We start from the raw sequence: 26730 nt of genomic DNA, 5'->3' as shown, positions 1-26730 counted from the left end.
AAAACCCCTCCAAGTTGAAATTAGTTCTGTTCGGCTTTGTCCAACCTTCAGCGTCGTCAATTCAAAATTTTCGAAGTGTGTATCAGTCCTAGCTACTTGTGAATGATTTGGCCACAGTTCACTTTCCCAAATGAATCGTGAACTATTCTCTTACGGGACTCTGAGGCATCCTTTTGGCTCTGAAAGAATCCTAAAAGAGAGGGGGACAAATTACCAAAAGTGATGTTGCTTCATCCTTGAGCCCTGGACCCTGAGTTACTTTTTCTGTGTCCTGAGGCAGCCCCAGCCCCACTCTTCTTTGCATGGCGGACATCTTGAATTACTTACTTTTTTTGTTTTTTTGAGGAAGGTTAGCTCTGAGCTGACATCTGCTGCCAATCCTCCTCCTTTTTCTGAGGAAGATTGGCCCTGAGCTAACATCTGTGCCCATCTTCCTCTATTTTATATGTAGGACGCCTGCCACAGCATGGCTTAAACCGGCGAACCCTGGGCCACCAAAGCAGAGCACACAAACTTTACCCACTATGCCACCAGGCTTGCCCCTTCATTTTTTTTAATCCAATTTTTAATTACAGAAGCAATAGATTGATACAACCTTCTTGTGAAAGATTCACAGATAGGTTAAAAACTCCTTAACATCACCCCTAATACAAGTCTGGGCCCCCTTCCCAGAGGAGTCCTTCTGTCAGTGTGGTATGCCTCTTTCCAGATCCTCCCCTGTATGTTTCTACATATGTGTCTGTACCCGTGGAAAATTTAGAGTGCTGTTTTATGTCAGAAATTTTTAATTTTTTTTTTAACATTACTAGATGATACCTGAATCATCTCAAAACAGCTTGCTTTTTTCAGTCAACAATGTGTTTTCGGAATCTACCTAAGTCAGGACATACATAGTTATATTTTTTTAATTGAAGTATAGTTGACATACAATATTGTATGAGTTTCAGGTGTACAACATAGTGACTCGACATTTCTTTACATTACAAAATGATTCCCCTGGTAAGACTAGTAACCATCTGTCGTCATACAAAGTTGTTACAATGTTGACTGTATTCCCTATGCTGTGTATTATATCCCCATGACTTATTTATGTTATGACTGGAAGTTTGTACCTCTTAATTCCCTTCACCTGTTTCACCCATCCCCCTACCCCCTTTCGCTCTGGCAACCACCAGTTTGTTCCCTGTATCTATGAATCTATTTCTGTTTTGTTTGTTCGTTTTGTTTTGTTTTTTTTAGATTTCATATATAAGTGAAATCATACAGTATTCTGTCTGGCTTATTTCACTTAGCATAATACTCTCTAGATCCATCCATATTGATGCAAATGGGAGGATTTCATTCTTTTTTATGGCTGAGTAATATTCATATATATATGCCATATATAGATATATATATACCACATCTTCTTTATCCATTCATCTGCTGATGGACACTTAGGTTGCTTTCGTATCTTGGTTATTGTAAATAATGCTGCAATAAACATAGGGGTGCACATATCTCTTTGAATTAGTGTTTTTGTCTTCAGGTAATACCCAGAAGTGGTATTAACTGGGTCACATAGTAGTTCTATTTTTAATTTTTTGAGGAACCTCCATACTGTTTTCCATAGTGATTGCACTAATTTACATTCCCACCAAGTGTACGAGGGTTCCCTTTTCTCCACGTCCTTGCCAACATTTGTTATTCATTGTCTTTTTGATGATAGCCATTCCATAGTTACATTATTCTTTTAAACTCCTACGTAATAGTCTGTGGTATGGATGTAACTATAAAATGCATTTATTCTCCTGCTATTAGATTTTTGTTGTTTCCCATTTTCACTATCAAAAACAGTGCTATAATGAACATCCTTGTAGATGCCTACTAGTCTAAATTACCTTCCACCTGGGGTAATAAAAGGCAACCAAAAGTTTTTGGTTTGGGTTTTGGTTTTGTTTGGGGGGTTTTTTTGGTAATGATTATTACGCATAACACTGTATAATTGTGTGAACCAGATACCATATCAGGTTGTGTTTGACTCACTCTTTAGGCTCCGGAAAGTGTGGCAGAGAAGGAAGTGCGCTGTCAAGAATGGGATTCTGACCATCTCCCACGCCACAGTAAGTGTGTCTGGTAATTTACCACGCTGCACCTCTTATGCCTTCTGGCCACGTGGACTAGACAGCAAACACATGATGAATAACCTGCACTGAAATTTCCCCCAAGTATGTTCCATCTATGGGGTTGGGTCAGATAGTTTAGAATATTCCTTTACAAAAGAAATTGGTCTTAGCTTGTCATGTGGTGTGCTGCCTCCTTAGGTGGCTCCTCCAGAACTTTTTGGTTTTGCTCCCTCAGACCAATCAGGTATTCTTTTATTTTATAATCTTATCTTTTGGGAAATCTTAGTGGTTTTTCTGAAAAAACTAAAGTCTGAATTATAAAGATGACAAAGGATGTTCTTCGCCTGAAAAAGTAATGTAGGAAATGAAATGTTCAATCTTTTTCTTTATTGTTACTATTTATTTAAATTACTCAAAAGACTGTCATGTTAAAACAGTGAAATAGTAAAATGTCTCAGTTATGACTCCTCTTTCTTTAGGAATAAAGGCAATTTTATAGAAAGTGGAAAATAATAAAGCTAAGTTATTAACACACATATTTTATTTCCCTTCAAAATGTTGTCAATAAATATACACATACATTATGTAGTTACAGTTGATATTTACGGTCTATCTAGAATTTTTTTATATATTTTGTATCGCTCATTTCTAACTAAAAGTCCTGTAATTTTGATAGACTTGTCAAAAAAGGTTCAATCTTGGTGGTAGTCAAAAACGTGCACAGTAAAATAAGTAATTACTATTTTTCCCTTTTAAAACTAGCAAGAAATTATTTTTTATCCTTAAAGATGCAAAGATCATAATGAGAAATGTATCAAGCGGTAATGGAATTGGCAGAATATACCAGGAGTCTTTACAAAGACGCATGCGGTTGAACCCTGTAATCCCAGCTTGGAGAACAAGCTCATGGGTAAATTTCAGTATCCTGTGCCAGGTGATGTCTTTGAGTTATGATAAGCAGTTAATCGCTAACAGGATAGTAGAAATGAGGGATGAACATTTATTACAGTGGCAGTTTTTCATTATTCACAACCACATTTAGATTTCCCTCTATGGAAGAGCAAAGGAAGTAGCACTTACTAAGCACTTCTTCATGCCAGATACTTCGTTAAATTTATTTTACTTAATCCTCCCTACATCCCATGTGGTATTATAACCTTCATATTACAGGTGAAGAAACTGAGGCACAAAGAAGCACATGACTTGGCTAGTAGCTGGCAGAGTTGGAAACTCAAACACGGGTCTGTCTGACATGAGTCCTTGTGCCCCTTCCATTCTGCCTCTCTTCCTGGAGGACCCCATCATCTTACTAGACCGCACACCCCCCAGGGGCACTTATCAGGTTCTGTTCGTCTGTCTTGAGCCCCTTCACAGACCTTGACACTCGGAAGGTGGTCAGTACATATCTGTGACCAAGCCCTTCCTGCTGGATGATTGCATGCATCTTAAAAATCATTGGCCTTTGTGGAACCTGAGCGGTTACATCACCTCTGTCCCTTGCCCCCTGCAGAACCTTTGGGCTGATTCCTCAGACGTCTTCAGCTTCCCTCAGGCAGCCCAGCTGAGATTTTTTTAACCATCATGCCTGTTGTGACCAGCCACCCCACCCATCTGATGTCAGAAATTCTGCTGGCAGACTTAGATCACTTAGTAATTATCGCTGAGGCTGTCAAACAGTTATTCGTTCATTCAGGATCTTTTATTACGCTGCCACTCTGCCATGTGCTGGACTAGGCATCAAAGATGCACAGGTGGAAAATGACCTGCTCATATTTAATTCCATGCATAGTTACCTTAAGAAACAGAAGTCCTGTGAAGAACTTCTGACAGTAATGAGAACGTTAGTTGATACTAAGCAAGCAGTTACTAAGGGCCAGGTTAGAGACAGTACTTTACTTGTATTACTGTATGTGATTGTTGCCACAACCTACCAGATAAATGCTGCTACTGAGAGAGCTTAGGCAACTTACCCAAGTCAGAACGACTGGTGAATTCTGGGATTTCACGCTTGGAGCCTCCCTGATTGCTGAATGGTCAGTGATCGCTGGCCGTGCAGGGACCCACTCTGCTCTTTATTCTGGTGACTGAAATACTTGTGGGGCCGTGTCATAAAGATTTCTGATCACAGGATCCACGATTGGAAACACTCAAGGGAACAGATAACGTTTATTGAGTATTTACCACAGGCAGGGCGTCATGGTTCTAAGCACATATCCACAGCCTGTTTTATAGCTTCTGTTATTCCTGTGTTATAGGTGATAAACAGTCTCCATTCTAGGGCTGTGTTTCTTCCTGTGAGAGTGAAGATTCCCACCATCTAACTCGGACTTTTCAAAGGCAGTCCTGGCAGCAGCAGCCTGGGGCTACCTTTTTTTGAATGCTTGCCATGTGCCAGGCATTCACTAGCACAGTAATGCCTTGTAACGTTTAATCCCCAAAACAACCCTAAGTTAGAGGTGATGTTCCCTTCAGTTTTCAGCCGATGGAGCTAGGGCTCAGAGTTGTTCCCTTACCCAATTGACACAGCCAGCAAATGGCATGGCTAGGAATTTGGTGCAGGTCGGGACTCCTCTCTTCAACATTCCCACACACCCGAAGACTTGAACTCCCCGTCACCTGCAACCCGAATTCATCCCCAGCATAGGGTCCCAGATTGGGACATCACAGGACAGCCCTGAAGCGGGAGTGTCTGAGAGTCCATGTCTGGGAGAGGCACGTGCCTGTACATGCAGGCAGGAATTCTTGGATGGCCCAGCCCAAGCAGGGCGTGACTCCCAGCCGTGATTTATTTATAAGAACAATACAATGCAGACAGCCCTGCACTTTGTGATAAAAACCTCAGTGTGGTCTCTCCTGGTTCGGATATCCTGTACTTTTGGGCAGCTCCGAGGTCGACCTGTCTCTGGGCCAGCTCCAAAGGCATCCAGGGTGGTCTGTAGACTGTAAAGCTGCAGCAGTTAGAATGGCGCCCTTCCTCAGTTCACGGGCCTGTTGAGAGGTTTCTGCTGCAGCTCTGTAAGGTGTAGATGGAACATGTGGGCAGCAGTTGCCTGGATGTGATTGTGCCTGGTCTTCAGTCAGCTTTCCTGAGCCAGGCTCGTGTCTGACATGGACTGATTTTATTAGCTGAGTTAGGTGTAAGTAGTGTGGGTAAGCAGAGACAAAAACCAGAAAACCCACGGGGGAGATGTTACTCCCTCTCCTCCGCTCCCGGGGAGCATCCTTCCTGTTGAATATACTACAGTGAACGTTTCTGACCATCTGACTTTATATCGAGGGGGAGTTTTTAGTCAAAGATTCGCACTGTGTCCCCTAACTCTCTTTACCTTCTTCTTCCCTGGGATTCGTCTGGCTATGACAGTCCTCAGTAAGCATTCGACAAGCTGTGTAATGGCCTTATCGTGTTCCATCCACTTGCCTTTCTTAAGAACTTGCAGTGGAAGGCAGCGCGGTGTGATGGAAATCACGGAGCTGATGACATGATCAAAGGCACTGCTTGCTGGTAGTTAGATGACCTTGGACAATTTGCTAAAAATAAAAAGAATGCGTTCTCTTCTACCCTTCCTTTTTCTTTCCTGCCAAACACATTGTTGTGGCCAAGCGAGCTGTTGATATGCTTTCTTAAGGCTTTAATCAACAACAGATATCATGTCAGCTGCATTGTTAACTGGCTATAAAAATGGACTTTGGCATCTGTCGGGTTGAGTCTGAATCCCGGCTTTGCCATTTACTTTGTGACATTGAGAAGAGTATGTAACTCCTGAAGTTTGTAGTGAGGATTAGAGGAGATCACATGCTGTGTGTGGGCACTCAGTGAATAGTAGTCATGGCTATTAGTGTTACTTCATTGGATGTCACTGGCAATACTGAAATCTGTTGACAGGCAGCCTCTCCTGCCACAGACATGGGAAACCGTGGGTCTACCTCTCCAGCCCCAAAGCAGCCCAGGGGAAAATGGCTTCCTCCAACTAACTTTGGATTCCCTCCACTGATTTGTGTTAGTCCTTTCCCCACTTTTGTGGCTTTAGGCCACGCTTTTTTGCTGCCAGGTACGTCACTGGTAGTCACCTTCCTGCTCCCACAGAAAGATCTCTATAGCCAGTTTCCGCTGGCTCTTCCTGACTTTGCAAACTCCATTGATGACTTAGAATCAGATTGAAAATCAAGAACAGCAGCTTCCTGGGAAGACATATGGGATTCAGTGATCTTTGGAAAAGTGGGTAAAAGGAGCTTTTGTTGTCAGAAAACTGAGAGCCTTTGTTTGGGACCCCTTAACACCAGGGAATTCCTGCCTCCTGCTTGAAAGGCCCCAACCGGTGTCACTTTTGCAAGTTGTTCTTATCACAGTGACTCAGGAAAGGGTCAAGTGTGCCCTTTAGATTAATGAGGCTTGGTCTCTTGGCTTGACCACCCATGCAAGATCTGCTCCAGGGGCCATTCATCTCCCCAGCTCACTATTGTAAGAAGAAATACATTGCTGTGTACACCTGCAAGATTTGCAGCCTGTTCCTAAATGATTTCATCTGCAAATTCATTGCTTTTCACATACCTGTTCAAAGACATAATTTTTTTTTTATTTACTATTCAAAGTAATACAGCAGTGTGGGAATCCAGTGAGAATCTCTGAATTTGCTATTACAGTGATAATATTGAGAGCAGCTTCCATTTATGGACCATCTATTGTGTTCTAAGCCCAGTATAAGATGATTTTTGTTTCAAAATACCAGTTCTCATAGATATATGCCCACGTTTTACTCAGCCTCAAAGCTTAATAAGGATAGTGAAGTTTATATCAAGCCACTAAACTATTGTAAATAGATTTCTGTATCTTTGAATTGTTTGCTTGTCCTTTTTTTTACTATAAGCATTATAGTATATAATAAATATAAAACAAATTATCAAAGAAAGGAAATATAAGAATTATAGTTGAAGTACTACTTTATTATAATAATCCTGAAAAATTAATTTCAAAAGTATAAGAAGCTTTGCTTCTCAAAGCCCCTTACTTCCTGAATATATTAACCTCAGTGTCACAGAGTTCAAATATGGGTTGAAAAAGAAAGATGACTACCATTTATTGTGCTCTTAGAGCGTGCCCTGCACTCATTCTTCAAGCCAGCCCTACGAGATTGGTGCCAACATCTTCGTTTTTCACTAGTCTGGAAGTTCTTACGAGGTGGAAACTATGTCTTAGCTTTGATTTCCCAATACCTAGCAGACTGCCTGACATATAGTTAGTGCTCCGTGAATGCTTTGTGAACAAAATTGCATTTTACAGATGAAGAAACAGACTCAGAGAGATTAAATCTCACGCCTAGGGCCATGCAGGTTGGAAACAGCAGGACCAGTTTTCAAACCCTAAAGCCTGTGCACTCTCTATAAGCCTTTCCTTCTATGCCAACTTGTTGTTAGGTCTCTGAAAGCTTCATGAATTATAATTCTTTGAAATGAAATAAACTTCTTACCTTGTAATTGAATCAGACGTAGGATGTTAGGGTAGAGAAGGCTGTCAGGGTTTCCAGGAAGGGAGGAGAGGAGTCATGAAGATATTACAGGGATCTGTGAATTTATCTTTGAATCTGAAGACTGACTTTTTAAAGTTTTAAATTTTTCAAATGCCTAAAGATGCTCTCCAGTTTAACACCGTAACAATCATTAAGTTCATAGTTAGTTTTTTCTCACTCAGCCAACACTAGAAATACTTTCAGTATCCCACAGAAGTCCACAAAGAAGGTTTGGTGTTTTACTCTTAAAGGTTGGGAATCCAGCTGGACTGGACCAGGGGAGCCTCTTTAGATGATTCTTAGTGGGCTGATCATTGTAAAGGTGGGAGATGACGAGCACAGCCGTCTGACTCAACCTGCAGTGAAATGCCCTTTCAGCTACTCATTATGTGTGACTTTTGTTAGGATAGTTAACTTTGCTCCTCATCTGTGAAATCGCATAATAACAATACCTGTCTTTCAGGGTCCTGAGAATTAAGTGAGGTGATGCGTTTCAAGCTTTGTAGAGCCTGGACCAGGCTAAGTGTTTTGTGAACTTAATAGTGTGATTATCTCATTGAGCTGAGGTGGGATCTTGGAGCCAGACTGCCTGGATTTGAATTCCAAATGACACTGAACCCTAGTGATGATTTCCCCATCTAAATAAAATGCAGCTATCAATTGTGCCTAATTCGTAAGTAGGTGTACAGATTAAATGAGTTCATTGATTAAAAGTAATTAGAACAAATGTGGGGCAGAATTAATGCTCAATAAGTGTCAGCTGTTATTATTACTGTTACTGTTATATCTTCTTCCCTCATGTATCACTACCTCCATGTTAAGCTGTGGTTTATTGGAATTCTTTTGTGTAGCTTTTTCTGTATTCCTCAAGGTACTTTGTGAAGCCAATTTGGGTACCTGTCCTCTCATGGGAATTTCATTCTGCCTGTTAGAGGTTAACAGCACCTCTAGTGCCTTCAGGGCATTTCACTAAGCAAGAATTTGCTCTGTCTCTCCCTGTCCTTGGGGTCTTTGGACTGCAGACTTTCCCCAAGAACTGTTGTTTTTCCATCGCATCCAGAGCCCTAAAGATAACCTGCCACTGAGAGGGCTTTAACAGGTGCATACACGTCCATTCAGGAGGCACAGGAGACCTGCAGAATAGATTGCTCTCTCCTTGCAGTGTGTTTTAATAACCTGGTTTCTGTGTTTGGTCTTTATGGCCTTCTGAGGCTATTCTGGACTCGGCCCGAGTCCAAGTCTTTGTCCCCATTGTCACTGCAAGAAGAGAATATTTTCTTTTCCCAAAGAGGTTAGAAGCAACACTATGAATTGTAGAAGGACAGACTTTGGAGCTGATTAGACCTGGGCTCAAACTCCTGAGCAAGCTGTAAGACCTTGGATAAGTTACTTAAGTCTTTGGAGCCTCAGTTTTCTCCCATGTAAAATGGGTATAATTTGCTTATTAAAAGTGTTTTGTCGAGTCCTTTCTAAGCAGGCACTGGGCCAGGCACTCCAGAGGCAGTGATGAATTAGTGGCCCCCGCCCTCCTGGAGCGTAGAGTGGACAGAGGCTAGGTGCTACAGAAGAAGTGAGCAGGTGCTGTGAGAGAAAATAAAGGGGGCGTTACATTAGCGTGGTCAGGGAAGGCTGTTCTGAGCAGGGAGCAGGGACACTCAGTGAGGAGCAGTCCCAACAGAGCGAAGGGGATAGTCCAAAAGCCTGCGACCAGAAGGTGCGTTCGGGAAGCCAAGAGAAGCCAGTACGGGTAGAAATGGTATCACTTTCCTTATTCTCTTTAAAGAGTCACTTAGAGGGCCAGCCCCAGTGGCCTAGTGATTAAGTTCAGCATGCTCCCCTTGTTTGGCCCGAGTTTGGTTCCCGCGTGTGGACCTACTCCATTCGTCTGTCAGTGGCCATGCTGTCAGGGTGGCTCACATACAAAAAGAGGAAGAATGGCAACAGACATTAGCTCAGGGTGAATCTTCCTCAGCAGAAAAAAAAGAAAGAGTCATTTGGAGATTAAACTAAGACTCTCTTTGAAAGCTATTGCTATGTCTATATTCTGGATACCAAAAAAAGACAACATTCAAGGATGAACTGAAAAAATACTTTATGGTTGGTATAACAGAAGTTCCAATTAGGCAAGAACCATAGAAAATTGTATAACATCCTGAACTAGTATTATTTTAATTCCTTATTTGAATTTTCCCTCTCCCATTTGAACAATAGTTCTCTGTTTTACGTCTCTTCCATCAGCTTCAGGTGGTGCCATTTTCCCTCATCTTATCAGCCAGCTTCTCACCCTGCTTCCTTTGTGACATGGAACTCCCTCCCACCCTCTTTTTTTTTTTTAACAAAAAAACAGAGTTGACTTTCATAAATGAAGTTGAAAATGCAGCCTCAGATCCAAAGGCACTGGTGTTGAATCTTAGTAGTTGTTACTGCACAAAGTGGAGATTCTCTGCCCGATGTGTGTTAAAAAAACCAACAAAAAACAGTTATTATGGCCTCAGCTTTTGAGAGAAGAAAAGGCTTTATTGTGAGGTCAGCCAGCAAGGAGACAACAGGCAACAATCTCACATCTGTCGCCTTGATCCAGGGCTTGGGGCACAATTTATGGGAAGAAGGGCAGGGTGGTCTGAAGTGTGGAGATAGATCATTGGAGGTAAGGAGAGGTGAGGTAATTGATAATCTGCGCAAGTGTAGTCGAGCTTCATAGTTCTTCATAGGACACGTGTTCATAAGAGGTGGGCTTAGTATGATCTGAGGGTGGTGTTTTCGGCCTCTTGACATCAAAGGGTCACCTATCAGGCATTTGCGCAGGCCCAGTTGATGGGTTGGTGGTCTCAGGTGGCCTGAATTGGACAAGAGGTATCTCTCAGTTTGTTAAAAACAACTCTTAATTACTCTGTTGATAAGATGGGGTCAACAAACTGGTCGTAGTGGGCCCGCACTTACATAGTCATGGTCTCCAGCAGAAGAAACAGTTGTTCCGCGCAGGTAATGCTTTTTGGACATATAAAATAAGCAGCACTGTTTCCAAAACCCAGGGGATCCTTATGGAATATCTTTGTTGGCCTCTGCCACATTGCAAATGCAGAGCTGAAGACAGTGACGTTTATTAGAGGGCTTCTCAAACTCAAGTTCCATAAACTATAAGTTTAGAAATGTCTGGTTATGTCTTACAAGTTGTTTATTCTTCTAAATAATACATTCAAGAGGGATTTTTACTATATTTGAGTTCCGGTAAAGAGTCTTTTCCTTTTCACTGTTTGAATCCCAAGATTATATATTAACAGTATCAATATAGACTCCCTGGTTTATTTCAGATGAAAACCCTTATCATTTCCATCTTAATTTACAAATGATTGCTAGAGGCTGCACTTGGCTGAAGGAATTCAGCCATTCCTAGCTCTGAGGGCACCTTAGAACCTTTGGTTCTGCCCCCGGATTGCTTCCCAAGTCATTCTCCTCTTCATCCAGGGCAGAGAGCCACTGAGGCCTCACCCACTGTTTGCCAGTGTTATAATTTAGGGGGGTGTAGGGGCAAGTTGTAATGTGGAAATCTAACCCCAATAGGAAGGACTTTGGTAAAGTTTGTGAACTGGCTTGTCGACCTCATGCTCAGCTTGGCCAGTCTGGAGCCTAATTCTCACCATCTCCTTTATTTTAGTCTCCCAAGTTTCTGGGTCCTGTAACCCACTCTTCTGGTTCCTCTCAGTCTGCCAAGTACATCACTTGTAGTCACCTTCCTGTTCCCACAGAAAGATCTCTATAGCCAGTTTCAGCTGGCTCTTCCTGACTTTGCAAACTCCATTGATGACTTAGAATCAGATTGAAAATCAAGAACAGCAGCTTCCTGGGAAGACATATGGGATTCAGTGATCTTTGGAAAAGTGGGTAAAAGGAGCTTTTGTTGTCAGAAAACTGAGAGCCTTTGTTTGGGACCCCTTAACACCAGGGAATTCCTCCTGCTTGAAAGGCCCCAACCGGTGTCACTTTTGCAAGTTGTTCTTAGGAAAGGGTCAAGTGTGCATTTAGATTAATGAGTCGTGGCCTGTTGGCTTGACCACCCATGGAAAGTCTGCTCCAGGGGCCATTCCTCTCCCCAGCTCACTATTGTAAGAAGAAATACATTGCTGTGTACACCTGCAAGACTTGCAGCCCGTCCCTAGAAGATTTCATCTGCAAATATATCTTTCTTACACATACACACATTCTGCCAACTGGACATCAGTCCTCTGGTTAAAACAGTTGGGAGGTTTAAGGGAATTACGGTCATCCACTCTCTAGGATGAATTAACTTCAGTTAGAGGATCATCCCTGAAGCTGTCTCAAGGGTCTCTAAAGGGGTAGGGGAGCTTTAATTGTGGCCGCAAGATAGTAATTTTAGAAGGTGGAACATGTCAAGAATGGGTGGGATTTCTCAACAGGAATGGTAAGTGATCTCGAGGGAAAATGAGGGAACTGGCTTCCAAGGCAGGAAGAACCGGAAAGGAAGAATAGGAAAGATGTTTTCATTTACTCTACAAATGTCCTAAGGGCTTGCCTTAAAGGGAAACCATGTGATAAATGGGAAAACTCTGAGAAGAAATTCGTTCAAATCTCAGCTTTGCTTTTTACTTTCTCTAAAGCATTGGTCAATTTCCTTTCACCTTCCTGACCCCTGGTTTCCTCGTCTGTAAAATGGCTGCAGTAACAGTACCTAGCTCATAGGGTTATTGCTAGAATTAAATAAGAAAATTTATATAAAATAGCCATTTAGGTGCGCAGTAAATGAAAACTGTTACTTTGCCCCAAATAAACCAAAATACTTTTCAAAAGCTGGTAGTTTTAGTGTACTAAAATTTAGGGCATAAGATCTGTCTACAGTGGTAGGTGTTGAGCGTACCTAATTCTTGCCAGGGGGGTGTTGTTGTGGTTATTGACAGCATGCCAAATATATGTGTCCCTCTAGGGCATGGTAGGTCTAAATAAATATTTATCAAACGAAAAGTTAGAAGTGACCATAATGATCTGAACAGCTCCATTACCAAGCACTAGCATAGGAAGTGAAGCAAGCTTGCTTTGTTTTTTTTTTAACCTCGTTCCACACAGCAGCCTCGGCCTGGCTGGGTCTGCATACTTCCCCAGTAATTAATGATGTTCACTTCTTGTTTGTGAAGCAAAGCAATTCAACAGGATGATGGGGGAAATAATTTCATTTCTGGATATTAATTCCAGCAGCAGCTGTTTTCTGCTAACAGGGAATATGCCCGCGCTAACAACTTCACACTTCCAGCAAAAACACCACCGCGGTGTACATGAAGCTGTCTGAGGACAAATGTGTGGTGTTTGTTTTCTTTCAGGAGACACAGAAACATTTAATCAGCATTGACTCATTCTGTTTCTACATGCATTTCTGCTTACGTTTCTGATGGCTTTCCTAGCTGAACGGCCACTTTTCTGTTTTGGGCCGCAAAGCATCCTGTCAGAGCGATAATATCTCCATCACTGTTGTTCATGGAATATGCCCAGAGCTTCCCTGGTTGAGACATTTTCCAAACCCAAAAACTTGAGAATAGCTTTGCCATGTGCGCATGTGTGTAAAAGGAACACGTCTGTGTATATTGTTAATTGAAAAAAGCAGTTTGCAAAACAATATATACCAGTTGGACAAGCCCATGTTTTTTTTTAAAGAACACATTTCACAGTCACGTCTTGTTAAAATCAAGGTTTTAACAATGATTATCTCTGGGTATAAAAGTGGAATTAACCAGTAACGTTCAGTTTCTTCTTTGCACAATCCCTGCTCTTCGCCTTTCTTCAGTGAGCGTGCATTATTTTAATGAAAGGTAAAGTCTGACTGGGACACGCCTGAGAGTTTCAGGGAACAGGGCCACAGATCTTCATTTTTGAAAGGTGTTGTAACTGTGTGGAGTAGAAGCACTTGTAGGTTTTGAAAGACGCTGCTCAACAGCAGAGCCCACAGGGACAGCACAGCTTTCCTCCACTCACCATTCGAACTCCTGGACTGGGTGATCCACATGCTGTATAGAGGTTACTCTTGGAATAATTATTAAAAATCTCTCTTTTTAGCTGTGTCTTGAGTTCCCAGCCCGCAGTACCACGGCTGTAGCTTTAATGCAGGCCTCATCATTGCTCATCAGTGGTACTCTCTTGGCCTCCTCCAGCAGCTGCCCCCCCTGAATGCAAGTCTGATTGGTCACGCCTCTGATTAACTCCTTCTGTAGATGCCCGGAGCTTCTGGGATGGGAGTGTGAATTCCTTAGTGCCACGTGCAATGCCCTCGCTGCCTCCTGTCAGCATCACCTACAGCACTTGTCCCCTCTCCGCACAAGTGCCTGCACCTGCTCCTCCTTATTCTTTCTGCTCCTCTGCCTTATTCACACCCCCTCCCCCTCTAAGTCCTCACTCACGGTTGAGGTGCCTCTGTGGCACCTTATCGAAGTCCTTGGTGCACTCAAGCTCAGGCCGGGACCCCCCGGGCACCAGGCACGTTCTGGGTCCGTGGTTGGGTCTGGTTCCCATAGCTGATTGATGGCATGGACCACGTGTTTTTCATATGTGGTTAGAATCCGGTAGAGACCTAATAAGTATCTTGTCCATTGAATAAATGAGTAGGTATTTCAAAAAGCCTTCTGAAATGTCCCTTTTCATCAATTATGTAAGTAAGTAATTAGGGTAGAATCTGATAACCTGAGAAGATATTACCATAGGGGTAAATCTTTGGAACCTCTGATCTGTTATTTCTGTTCCTTCCTCTTCTCGGAAGGAGATGTTCTCGTGTGCCGGGGCATCCGGCTGTTCCGAGGGTTCTCGTGTTGCTCTCTCCACAGTGGAAGCAGAAGCAGGAGCGGGCTTTGGTCCACTCAGACCTGGGTTTGGTTCCAGGCTCTGCCCTTTCCTTACTGGGAGATGTTAGGGACCTTTGTTAACCTCTCCGTGCATCCATTTCTTCGTCATAATTAGTAAAGAAACTTAAAAGGCTTCCTCACAGGTAGTACCTGAGGTAGTATATGTAAGGCACCTCGAATGCATTCATTCGGTAAATATTTACTGAGTGCCTGCTGTATGCCAGACACATTTTAGTGAGCAAAGCAGAAAAATGTGCACCCTCACTGAGGAGAAAGACAAGCAGCAAATTTGGAGTAATGAGAGCCAGGGACACAGGACAGCAGGGTGAGAGGGGATGGAAAGTGACTGGAGGGTGGTCAGGCCAGGAAGCTTCTTTCTGAGGAGGTGCTGATTGCAGAGGCCTGGGGCCCCTGAGGGAGTGAGCAGGGCCATGTGGGAGGGCAGGCGGGGTGTGGGAGCAGCGAGGGGGAGGCCCGCACCCTCACCACCCAGCAGAGGGAGCTGCGGATACTGGGGCAGGAGCCAATGGCCGGAGGAGCCTGGAGGCAGTGTGCGGAGGTCAGACAGACACTGGGGTTTTTATTCTGGGTATGGTAGGAATCATCAACAGTAAGGACTCATAAATACGTGTTTCCTTAGTTTTCTTTCCACTTTTTTCCTTTTCTCTTTCCTTTCCTTAAACAATATGAAAGCATTTCCTGACCTCTTCCACAGTGACGTAGCCCAGGGCAAGTCAGTTAGCCTTGGTTTGATTTTAGTCTGCCAAGATGCCGGGAAAGATTATCCCTCCTTTTAATCAATTTACCTATAAATTAGTCCTAAATGTTGAGAAAGTACTCTAAAATTTTGGAAAGTTCTGCAAAGCTGGATTCCTATTAGTGTAGTGCTTCCTGAGCCTTCTGGTCCTGGATCCGTGGACCTTGGTTGAGCATACCACTCCAGTTTCTGGTATTCTTGGGCTCAGTACTGGCTATGTCGGATGCTTCAACAGTCGAAAATTCTGTTCTTTGCTCCTCAGATTCGCTTTTGGGGTGAGAGGTCATTTCTCAAAAGTCTCACTGGCATTTGGGGGAGAGAACACTATATACAGGCAAGATGTATCTGTGTCAGATGAAGTTCGTGTTGGTGTGGCAAAGGTCAGGCCAGTAGACTTGACAGAATTCCACGGGAAGAAATATCGTATGTCATCGTCGTTAAAGTCATGGATCATGGGGCCGACGCGTGGCCGAGTGGTTAAGTTCACACATTCTGCTTTGGCGGCCCAGGGTTTCCCCAGTTCGGATCCTGGGCACAAACATGGCCATGCTGAGGCAACGTCCCTCATAGCACAACCAGAAGGACCTACAACTAGAATATACAAGTATGTACTAGGGGGCTTTGGGAAAAAGAAGAAAAAAAAATTGCGGATTAGTCATGGAATGGCTTAAACTGTATAAAACCTTTACCATCAAAAGCCTTCTGGTGATAGGCTTTGGAGTAGTCCCTGCTTAGAAATGAGAGGTGAATGGTGGTGAATCAGTTAATACTGAACTGAGCGTTTTTTCCTTTTTTCAAATTTTTTATCTGTTACTTGGTTGTATCTGTTGGTAAGGTTGTTCAGAAACAGTGGAGTAATGTAGATTTGGGGAAAAGAAGAAATCATCTAGTTAACCCTCTGCCACATTCAAATGTGAATGGTGTCTTAAGTTTTTCAGAGAGATTTCCCCACTTACATTAAGAAACTTGAAACCTCTTATTATGCATAATCAACTTAAGCTTGGGAAGTTCTTCCTTATGTCTGGCTCAAATCTACAATTTGAGTGCATTTCTTCTCTGTGCAAATGGAAAACAGCTGCCCAGCCTTCTTCTTTGACAGCCCTTTATGTACTTGAAGATGGTTATTAAGTCACTCCCAGCTTCTTTCCTCTAGACTAAATAGTGCCTGTAACTCTTCAGAGTTCTCATTTTCCACTCCTTTAATCATCTCTGGATCTTCCCTAAGCTTTTCTACATCCTTCTTTGAATGTGGATGCCAAATTGGAACATAGGAGTCTATGGAGAGTCTCACCATTAACCAGGGTTGCTATCTTTTCAGGGTGTCAGATATCATTGTCATTCGTGTGGGAAATCCAGCAATTTGATCAACATCCCACGAGATGAGATGTAGGACTGACAGTTCCTTCCACAGTGGACCAGGCGTAGGTTTGTGGCTGCAGTTGCTGGCTTTGGCCTTTAGCAAGCCAAACTCCAGGTCTATTCTAAGAAAAGTTTTCGGGCCCACGACCTCCTGCCTCGCCATGCTGGGTTTGTTGACCGGTTCTGTAGCACAGGAATCCTTTCCCAAGCGCTGTTTCCTCTCAGGCAAAACTCTCCCGTACAGCAGTTGCCTCCAGCATCCATGTCCAAGTCAAATGTACGTGCAACGAACGTCAAGTCCCTCGGGGTCCCTCACTTCCTCCTCCACACAGCTTGCTTCAGGACAGATTAGGGATTCAGGACAAGGCACATTGTTTTCTGTGTCTAATCTCATTCAAATCACAGAGGGAGGAAGATGTCCAGAATTGTCCAGCAAGCACAGGAAGGTAAACAGAAATTGATGTCCAGTGCCCATTACTGAGAATCAGAGGTGCAGCGTGTCATTAGAATTGTCTTGATCATATGCCATCTCTGTTGTTTGGGGCTTCAGTTGGGTCACTGATAAGACCTCTTCCTACCCCCTGTTTTCCCTTAAAACCTAAGTTCCTCGGGTGGAAATGCTCCTAGTGGGGGGTGTTCAGAATCGTGACTGTCAGTTGGGAAAGGTTTGCAGGCCTGACTAAAGAGGTCCGTGGGTGCTTCAGCAGGCTTCTCTTCGAGCAAAGCCCAGCCCGGGCACTCAGACAGGTCACTCCTTGGTTAGCTCCTGCAGGAAGCAGGCATGCTGGCATGAGCCATTGGCCAGCATGTGACCTTGGACAAATGCAAGTAGGAAGGCAAGAAAGAGTTTTGAGCAGAATGATTACATGGCGAGACTCCGTTTAGGCAGAGGGTAAATTAGTGTGACTATCTAGATACTGCAGGGTCTGCTGAACTATGTGTGTGACCGAGAGATTTGCTGCTAAGTGATGTGAAATCCTTATTATATTTTCCCTCTCTCCAGATATTGGGGCTCATTAAACAATGTCTCACAGGTGGTAATTGTCCTTGTACTTTTGAGAGGAGTAATGTAAATTTCACATTGCAACCAAAATTTGTGGATGCCTGGGACATTGGGTTTGGGATGACTGACTACTGGGGTTGTTTTAAATGAGTGAATTAAGCTACATTTCACAGTAAGACACAGTCTTGAGAGTGTCAGCTGTTTGTGCTTGGATGTGTGTAGGTTCCAGAAAGGTGTATATCCATGGACCATGCCCATTCTTCTTCAGAGTGAGGTGGATTATCTCAGTTCCACTCTGATTAATCACCAAGATATCTATACATGGTTAAAAGATATTTAGTAGGCCACCTAAAAATGTTTCCTTCTGTAGTCAGATTCAGAATTCTAACGGGGCGAGTGAGACTTGATCACGTCGACTGCATGAAGCTGCAGGCCTGCCCCGCAGGGTGGTGCTGCATGTAACTTCTCGGTTTCCTCTTTTTTCCAGTCTAACCGGCAGCCAGCCAAGTTGAACCTTCTCACCTGCCAGGTGAAACCGAATGCAGAGGACAAGAAGTCGTTTGACCTGATATCACGTGAGTCCTTGTTCTCTCCGGTCGTCACTGTGGCTTCTGACAGCTGCACGTTTCCGTTCTCTGGGCATGGAAGCAGCAGCTTTCACAGCAGGGCTCCTTGCCCTCCCTGGACGTGCAGCTCCAGGAAGACCCCTCAGTCTCTTAATTTTCCCTGAGCCCACCTGCAAGTGGGAGGGCATACCAGTGTCAGCTGTGACCCGCAACAGACTAGAATCTAGATTTGTACATTAAACTAGACTGGTTCTTGACTGTGCATACACAGCTTTATAGCTTTATCCCCTGGGAGAGATTTTTCTAAGTACGTTCCTATTTCTCTCCTAGATCTGCTGAATCAGTTTTTGGTGTGAGGCCCAGACATAGGTATTTTTTAAGACATCCCCAGGTGCTTCTAATGTGTACCCATGGTTGAGAAGCACTGGCGTAGAGTTGGGAATGCAGATGCACCACCATATCTGTACAACTGATCTGCCCGGTTTTATCCTTGGAAAATCAGGCTCTTAAAGGAGAAATGATTTCCTTGCTTCCAAGCAGAACTGCCTGCAAACTGCATGAATTGACGATGCTGCGTTCCATCACTCTCTTACTCCATGGCTTGGAATGTGCTGTTCTCTTGTGATGAGGGTGCATAAAGACTCTCCCACCCCCCCCAGCCTGTAGCCTGTATTCTCACAGTCTTCTGAGAGTGGGGAAAGTTGTTTTCCCCAAGGCTGGTTCCCTGTGCTTACACGGGTCTTGTGGGTGTACTTACTGACCCTCACAGTAGCTGTGGGGACGTCTTCCTGTAAAGGAAGAGGATGGCAGTACCCTTAAAGTGACTCTCGTGAGCACTCTGAAATCCTGCGGTGCTGACCTTCAGGATTCCTCCCCTTCTGTAAAGCCCCGCGGGGCAGCCGCAGCCTAAGCTTGTGATCTGTGTGTAGATCGCAAAAATACTTTCCTGCCCCCTGGAATCTTCCTGGTATAGTTACATGAATGGAAGCCCAGAAGACAGCCCCAACCCTGAAGACTGGATCAGCCATGAGACTTGCGATGGAGTCTGAGCTGGATTCTGCAGCTTCTACTGAAGTTCAGATTCCCCATGGTTTTTATGACCAGGAGATTTCTCGGGTTATTGATGAGAAAGAAATATGAAAAGTTGGAATTATAATGTGACTTCAAAAGGCTAGGAAGACCTAGTTTTGAGAACTTGTAGGTTTTTAATAATAGTCATCAGTAATTGAAGGTCTGGCATGTGCCAGGTGATTTATATACACTGTGGCTAATCCTCACAAAGGCCCTATCAGTTTCCTCTTTTACAGAAGAGAAAACTGAGGCTCAGAGACATTCAGTGACTTACACAAGGTCACACAGCAATAAAGCAGGGATTCAACTGAGTCTCTTAGGCTCTACTACCCCATGACCCGTTCTTGGACATGTACACCCTCTCTCTCTCTCTCTCTTTTGCACCTGCCCAAACTATCCAAATTAGGCTGCTGCCTCCTTACCTGGGTGGCAGCTTGAAGGTGACCCTTGAGCAGAGGTTGTAAGCCTGATTCAGCCAGAGAGCAAGCTGGGGCAGAGTGTGCCTCCTTGTTGGAGCTGCCCCGAGTTATGGATCAGTTCTGAAAAGGGAGTTATCTTCTCAAGGAAACACAGTAAAAGGCAAATTGAAAACAACAACGAAAATACTCAAGTGACAGCTAGTGCTCTCCGATTTGTCACTGAAATCCACTTTGGTCAGGTAGGACCTGTCCCCCTTCCCACTTTTTTTTTCAAAAGAAGTGCCAGGTGTTTACATGGTATTTGTGGTTATTTTATTGTATTCCTATTGCACTTCAGAAGAATAATATTGACAAAGTGAATTGTGTAACTGCTAAAACAGAATGGTATAAAAAAAATATTAAAATCCTACTTTTACTCTGTTTTCTTTTTTTCCAGGAACTGTCAGTTTTTGCCTTATACCTGAAGGGATTCTGCTTTCTAAGGTTTCACTTTTTTTCTTTTTTGTGTTTTAGATAATAGGACGTATCACTTTCAGGCAGAAGATGAGCAGGATTATGTAGCGTAAGTAGTTTTGAAATAAGGGCACAGTGTTTTGAATTGAAAAGGCACCTCTCCCCTGCACAATATACCTTACAGTTTTCTTTTTATTACTAAGCACCACTCCTGGGGGTTCCACGTGCTTATTTCTCACCTCTGGGCCTTCACATGTTGCTCTTCTCTCTGCCTTGGGTGGTCAGTAAACTCCAGTGCCTCTCTCCGGGCTCTGCTCAAGCCTCACCACCCTGGCGGTTTTGCAGCCTCCTCGCACCCCTCTGTGATCCCCTGATTCAGTCTGAGCCCTCTAGAGACTGAGAGCTTTTTGAGGGCAAGGACCGTCGCCTCCTCATCTTTTAATCACATAGCCTGCACTTAGGAGGGGCTTGCTCAGTGCTTGGTGGCCACGTGCATGAGCCAGTCTTCCTGGATCCTTGGCTGTCAGTGTGAGAGGATCAGGAGAGCCTGGTCCTGAAGGAGCAGTGTTGGCAGGTGCCTCCTGTGAGTGAGCATGGCTCAGTTAAAGGGAGCCTGGCGTAGTGGGAAGGGCTGGGCTTGGTGTCACACACACCCTTGGGTTGGAATCCTGCCCTCACCTGACCCGGTCTGCAACCTTAGGCAGCCCCCTCTTTTGATGTTATCCCTGGTCCTGAGCCATCTGCATTCCCTCCTCCTTCCTGGAGCTTGCCGGGACCAAACAGGCAGGATGTGACCATTGCATTCTCAGCTGCTTGTGTGAAAGCTGGCAACTAAACATTTTGTAGTGTTCAAATCGATGGCACACGATAAATATTATTCTCCTTCCTTAATTATTTACATAGAGCCCCAGAATTCTCTTCACACCCTTTTTGCCTTACACTCGCTTCTTTTCTGTCTCCCCCTTTTCTCCTCCTCTGAAGAATTTTACGCTTTCCCCATCTCAGGGGAGAAATGATCAGGGATCAGAAAGAATAAGAAATGGGTAGAAAGGGTATAAAGTTGGGAGAAACAGAATAAAAAGCGGAGGTGGGGGCGGAGCTGAGCAAGAAGGTAGGAGAGATGAAGGAAAAATAGAAACGTCTGCTGATCGATTCATTCATTTGAATGTTTAATGAATGCCAACCACATGCCAAGAACCATGCAAAGCTTTGAGAATACAACATGAAGTTAGATGGAGCCCTCCCTGAAGGGACTGGGTCTCTGCTGGAAGACAGGCAGGTGACCTTGTGCAGGGACAGAGGCTGCAGGGTGCTGTGGGGACACAGACGAGGGGCGCACACCCTTGGGGGTTCTTGGGGATGGCATTCGGAGATGACTTCCAAGAGGAGGGTAAGCAGTGCGCTGGCTCGTGTGAGAAGGTTGTAAATACTCTGCACTCCAGGTGGGCGGTTCTGCTGGCCTAGATGCGGCAGGAGGGAGTAGAAAGGAAGCGATAGACGGCTAGATGTTGTGGGGATAGAGCTGGCAGACTGGAGGGTGACTGCAAACTGAATGAGAATGGGAGAAGTCAGAGGGGCTGGCCTTCCACTCTCAGGTTCAGAGAGAAGTAATATTTATGGTAGAAACAGGTAATACTTATTGAGACCTTACTGTGCTAAGTGTAGGTCACAACCCCAGAGTATTATCCTAAGTTTGAAAATGGGGAAACTGAGGCCTGCGTGCCTGTGGCCACAGTCCTGGTACCCTGGGGGTCTTATGCTCAAGTTAGAGAAGAAAGTCTGCCAGCGTACAATGGATGCGTAATGGCCCCCAGTATTGAGGGCCTACTGTGAGCCGAGCAGCAGGGGCTCACCTGCATTCTCTCTCATCCTTTCGAACACACCAAAAGGTTGGCATAATTATGCCCGTTTTACACAAGATTAAACAAGCCAAGTGAAGTTAAAGGACTTTTTTAAGGTCTCAAAACAAAATAACAGATGTGTGATGGGAACCCCGGCTCTAACGCCCGTGCTGTTTGCAGTCCATGACACTGGTTCCATCAGATATTCAGCTGTATGGTTGAGAGTCCCTGGGTTATAGGATAGGAATTCGGAGGCAAGACGATTGAGAAGTCCAAACCGTCACCTTTGCCTTGACTGGTTAGGAACTTCAGTCTCCTGCTCTAGGAGCAAGGGAACACCAGCAGGGGATTGTTTCAGGCCCCTTTTGGAAGGTAGCAGTGAAAGATACTTCAAGCAGATCAGCTTTCCTGGGTGTGGTGGGCGTTACTGGTTCCTGCTAGAAAAGGTACCACATGCAGTCACAGGTAGGGGGCACTCCTGACGCACGTCCCATTAAGTTTCCTGGATGGAATTCCAGAATCACCTTGGAATATTGCTTCCCTATCTCTGATTTCACTCTTTTCTCCTCTTTTCCTTTCCTCAAAGCCCTGAGTTGGGGCACAGGTGAGAGATCTGTGTGAGGCCTGGAACACATCCTCTTCGTCTTGGTTCTCTCATATCTCAGACCCAGGCCTGTAATATTTTATTGACTCTTATGACTTACAGGTAATTCAGTCCCAGTTTAGTCAAAGAGGTATTGGCTTCCTGCCTGCAGGACTTAACACCCTTCATTAAAAGGGCTGCTTGGCCCATCCCGCAGTTGCTGCACGTTTTGCACTCGGAATTCTCTTTGGGTGCTGGTGGTGGTGCTAGGGGGCTTCGTTTTGAGTGATGTAGGAAGTGATGGCATCCTACAGGGAAAGCACGTGTCCCAGAGGGAGGCTCAGTGCTTCATGTACCTCCAAGTTGCAAAAGGCAGTCTCTGCCTCGCTGAGTTCCTTTCTCTTGTGGAAGTGTCCGGGGAGATGTGCTGAAGAAACCCCTCCCCCCGAGGAAGGAGGCAGTGCAGGTCTGAAGGCAGGCCTCCCTGACTTCTAGGGCAGAATCTCCCCGGTAGTGGCTTTCTGACCTTGGAAAGATCATCCTTCTCAGTCTTCTTGTCAGTAGCACGGGGATTGTATTCCTCGCTTGCAGGATTTTGAGAGAGCTGTGCATTATTTTATTTCTCATACTTTTTTGTATGCCTGTTACTTTAAAATAATTTAAAACTTTTTTTTAATTGTCAAAAATAGTTTCTTTGATTCTTGACTCATTTGACATGTAACTGTTCCATTCCACCAAATTGGAATTATTCTGCTTTTCTGATTATCATAACAAATGTCTTTATTTGTCATGAGCTCTTGAGTAAAGAGGCAGATGTGTCATGAGGGAAGGATCCCTGAAGAAAGGTGTCAGCAGCAGTTTTTCCTCTTCCTAGTCTGACATCAGTCCAGCTGCTGGGCTGTTGGGCGAGTCATTTAACCTCTCTAGGCTTCAATTTGCTCACCTATAAAGCATTATAACCCTAACTCAGAGGCCTGTTGGAGGATTATATTTCAAAAATTGTAAGTACTTGGCACATAGTACATACTTAGTAATATTAGATAGCCAAAATATCAGAATTCCTAAGGAAAGCAAAATAGAGACTCAGCAGTCAAAGCAAAAACTCCAGTTTCATCCATGCTGCTGATAAAATGCACAGTGGTCAGGCCTGTTGAACGCAGTTTCTTGCATTGTTTTTAACAAAATAATTTCTAGTTTCTAACTTGAGACGAAGTGATGGAAAAAATATTATTTAATTTAAAATGTATTATATGCCCGCCCCCTTGCCCCATTCCTAGACACTTGGTTTTGAGGTGTTCGGTTTTCTGCATCACAGTGGGAAAGCTAAGTGTGTTTCACACCACACACTGAGGGTGAGCGCCACCTGGAGTCTAAGGTGTGACTTGCAGGTCACGTACGCCAGGTAGTTTGGATTTTAGTTCTTGCAGTCTCTGTTACTTATTCAAAACGTTTTGTGGATAGTCCTTTGGTTCATACCCGTTTCATCCCTCAAGGCACACACAGCAATTTAGAGACTAAGTTCTTGGACCTCTGTATTCTCTGTTAAGAGTAGTTAGCTGTCTGTGCAGTCAGTGAGAACAAACTGTTTTGGAAATGTTTTTCAATTTTTTTCTTTAAAAAATGAGTTTGGCTTTTTTTCCTCATTCATGAAACTAGTACAAGCTTATCGTAGATTTGGAAAATTATAGAAAGCATAGTTACGCAACCCAATCCATTTTTCCTATAGAAAATCACTCAGAAACAGCTAGTATTGACATTTAGGTGAATTTCTTTCTAGCCTTTTCTTCCCCAAACAAAATGCATAATCCATACATACAGTTAAATTTTGGATTACATGCTGTAACAGTTTTTTTCCTGTTTATTTCACAAAACATTATACTGTGAGCATTTCCCTAAGGTCATCCAAAAAATAGTTGAAAACTTCCATTTTAATACCTGGCTAACTAGTCCACTTTGTAGGTATTTCAAGCTATTAATCAGCCCCTGTTGTTGGGTATTTAGGTGTTTTATGCATAGGTTGGTAGTAGAAGGTTTGTTTGGCACCTGTCCTGGTCGTCCTGTGTATATAATTTAATAGCCTGCACTTTTCATTTCATATTATACACGTTAGTATGTTTCCATGTTAACATGCCTTTTTCATAAGCATAAATTTTGATGGCTGCTGGTGAAATATCCCTCCGTTTTCACTTTTAAGTGCCCCACTGACATGGACTTCCAGAGAACAGATGCTTTTTGTAAACTCTTTTTCCTGCTTGCTATTCATTGCTCCCAATTCTTTCTCATCCTTGGGTTGGGTTGGTCCCACTCTGGGTCCTCCACATTCTGACATTCCCTTTATTCTGGCCAAATGGAAATGCAAGCCCTTGTGTATTTGTGCAAATCCTCAGTTATATTGATCTTTACCTCTCTCATCTGTTACTCTCATCTCTCATTATCTCCCATGTGTTGCTTTTCACTCTTTAACTCTCTTTCCTTCAGATTTGATTTCTTTCATCTTTCTTCACTTTATCACTGTCTGGGGGTGCAGGGGTCTCTTTTGGTCACTGTTGATGAAAATAGACTTTTTGCAGTGGAGGGAGAAGGCCATGGCCCTGCTCTTCTGTGTTTTCGACAATAGGTGGATATCAGTATTGACAAACAGCAAAGAAGAGGCCCTCACCATGGCCTTCCGTGGAGAGCAGAGCACAGGGGAGAACAGCTTGGAAGACCTGACAAAAGCCATTATCGAGGATGTCCAGCGTCTCCCTGGGAATGACGTCTGCTGCGATTGTGGCTCGTCAGGTATTTGCCCCCCAAACTTGAGCTGGCGTCTTAAACATCCCTTCTCTTCCTATAGAGTATAAGTGAGCTGGTTATTTAAAAGCCTCCTGTCCTTGTGGATAGAGACACACACCCAGCACATGTTCCCCCCTTGAGGCTTCCCCCTCCAAGCTGCTTCTGCCCATGCTGTTTGCTCTGCCTGGAAAGCTCTCACCTGCTCTCCCTACGTGGTCGCCTGCCAAAATGCTGCCTTTGCTGTAAGGTCCAGTTCAGCAAGCACCAGTGCCAGTATGGAGAGAGCACTGGACACAGAGTCCATCATCCGGGTGTTGAATCACCAGCCTACCACCCACAGCCTGGACAACCTCATGCCAAGGTTTACTATTCTAGTCTTTGATTTCCTCATCCTAAAAATGAAATAATAAACCTCAGCGGTTACGAGGACTTAGTGAAATGGTGCATATGAAGTAGACTGACGCCCGGTACATTACTTCCCTTTCTTTCTGCTCAGAAAAATGTCCCCAACCTCCACATCACATTGGTGTCCCAACTTCTGTTTTCAAAAGCATCTGTGTTACCGAGGTGTTGACAGTAGCTAAGGTCTATTCAGTGCTTACATTGTAATAAGCATTGTGCTAGTTGTTTTGCTTATTTTATTGAATCCTCACAGAAGCTCTGTGAGCAAGATAGTAATATTATCCCCATTTTCCAGATGAAATACTAGAGAATTCAGAGAGGTTAAGTGACTTGCCTAAGGTCACACAGCTAGTAGGGGTCAGAACGTAGATGCAAACTTATTGTTCTTAAGCATTATGATGTACTTTGTTATTGTTTTACTTGTGGAAATGAACTTCTCTGCACAACATTCCATAAGCTCCTCAGAGAAAAGCCTCCTGTTTTGTTCTGTTTTCATGTACGTGTGTGATAGTGACTCACACAGTGTGAAAATACGGCTGAGGAGTAGTGGTAAATACTCAAGTATTAACCAATCAAAAAGAAGCTTGCCACAGAGAGAGAACCCTGAAGGTTCTGGTAACATAGAAATGTTTGTTCCCACTGTTCTGGAGCCCTTGGGGGTTGTAGCAAAGGCTTACGTCTCTGAAAGCAACTTCTGGTGTTCGATATTTACAGCTGTCTTATCACCAAGAGGTGCTGTGGAGAAGCCATAGACAAGACGATGGGTTAAAGCGAGTGATACCGTGGGGGTTAATGACACTGCAGAACGCAGTCTCTGTGCGCTTACTAGCAGGCCTTCAGTCCAGCACTGTCAGGGGTGATGCTGGCCGTGAGGGACCGCCACCCGCAAGGCCTGGGATGTTTCATGGGACCTCGAAGAAAAATCTTCCTCATGCTTTCATAAAAATCAATCTCTTAATTTTGCTTTTGATTCAGTATTGGAAGGAACTTAAAAATTTGTCTCACCGCGCTTTTTGCCCTCTAACAAGCTGTTCACTTCTGTAATAGTCCCTA

At 43.9% G+C, this 26730-nt stretch overlaps 1 protein-coding gene across 3 annotated transcripts in view; it reads left to right on the top strand.

Moving 5' to 3' along the window:
- Positions 1-26730, top strand: part of ASAP1 (ArfGAP with SH3 domain, ankyrin repeat and PH domain 1) — a 343885-nt gene that overhangs the window by 268474 nt on the left and 48681 nt on the right. For all 3 annotated transcript variants that reach the window (XM_044781189.2, XM_044781186.2, XM_070481609.1), the window contains exons 13-16: positions 2033-2102; positions 18055-18142; positions 20137-20185; positions 25118-25281. In XM_044781189.2, coding sequence (XP_044637124.1) covers positions 2033-2102; positions 18055-18142; positions 20137-20185; positions 25118-25281 — 371 coding nt within the window. The remainder of the gene's footprint in view (positions 1-2032; positions 2103-18054; positions 18143-20136; positions 20186-25117; positions 25282-26730) is intronic.

Source organism: Equus asinus, chromosome 12 (assembly GCF_041296235.1).
Source record: "Equus asinus isolate D_3611 breed Donkey chromosome 12, EquAss-T2T_v2, whole genome shotgun sequence".
Classification (NCBI taxonomy): Eukaryota; Metazoa; Chordata; class Mammalia; order Perissodactyla; family Equidae; genus Equus; species Equus asinus.
This window is presented reverse-complemented; position numbering and strand designations above follow the sequence as displayed.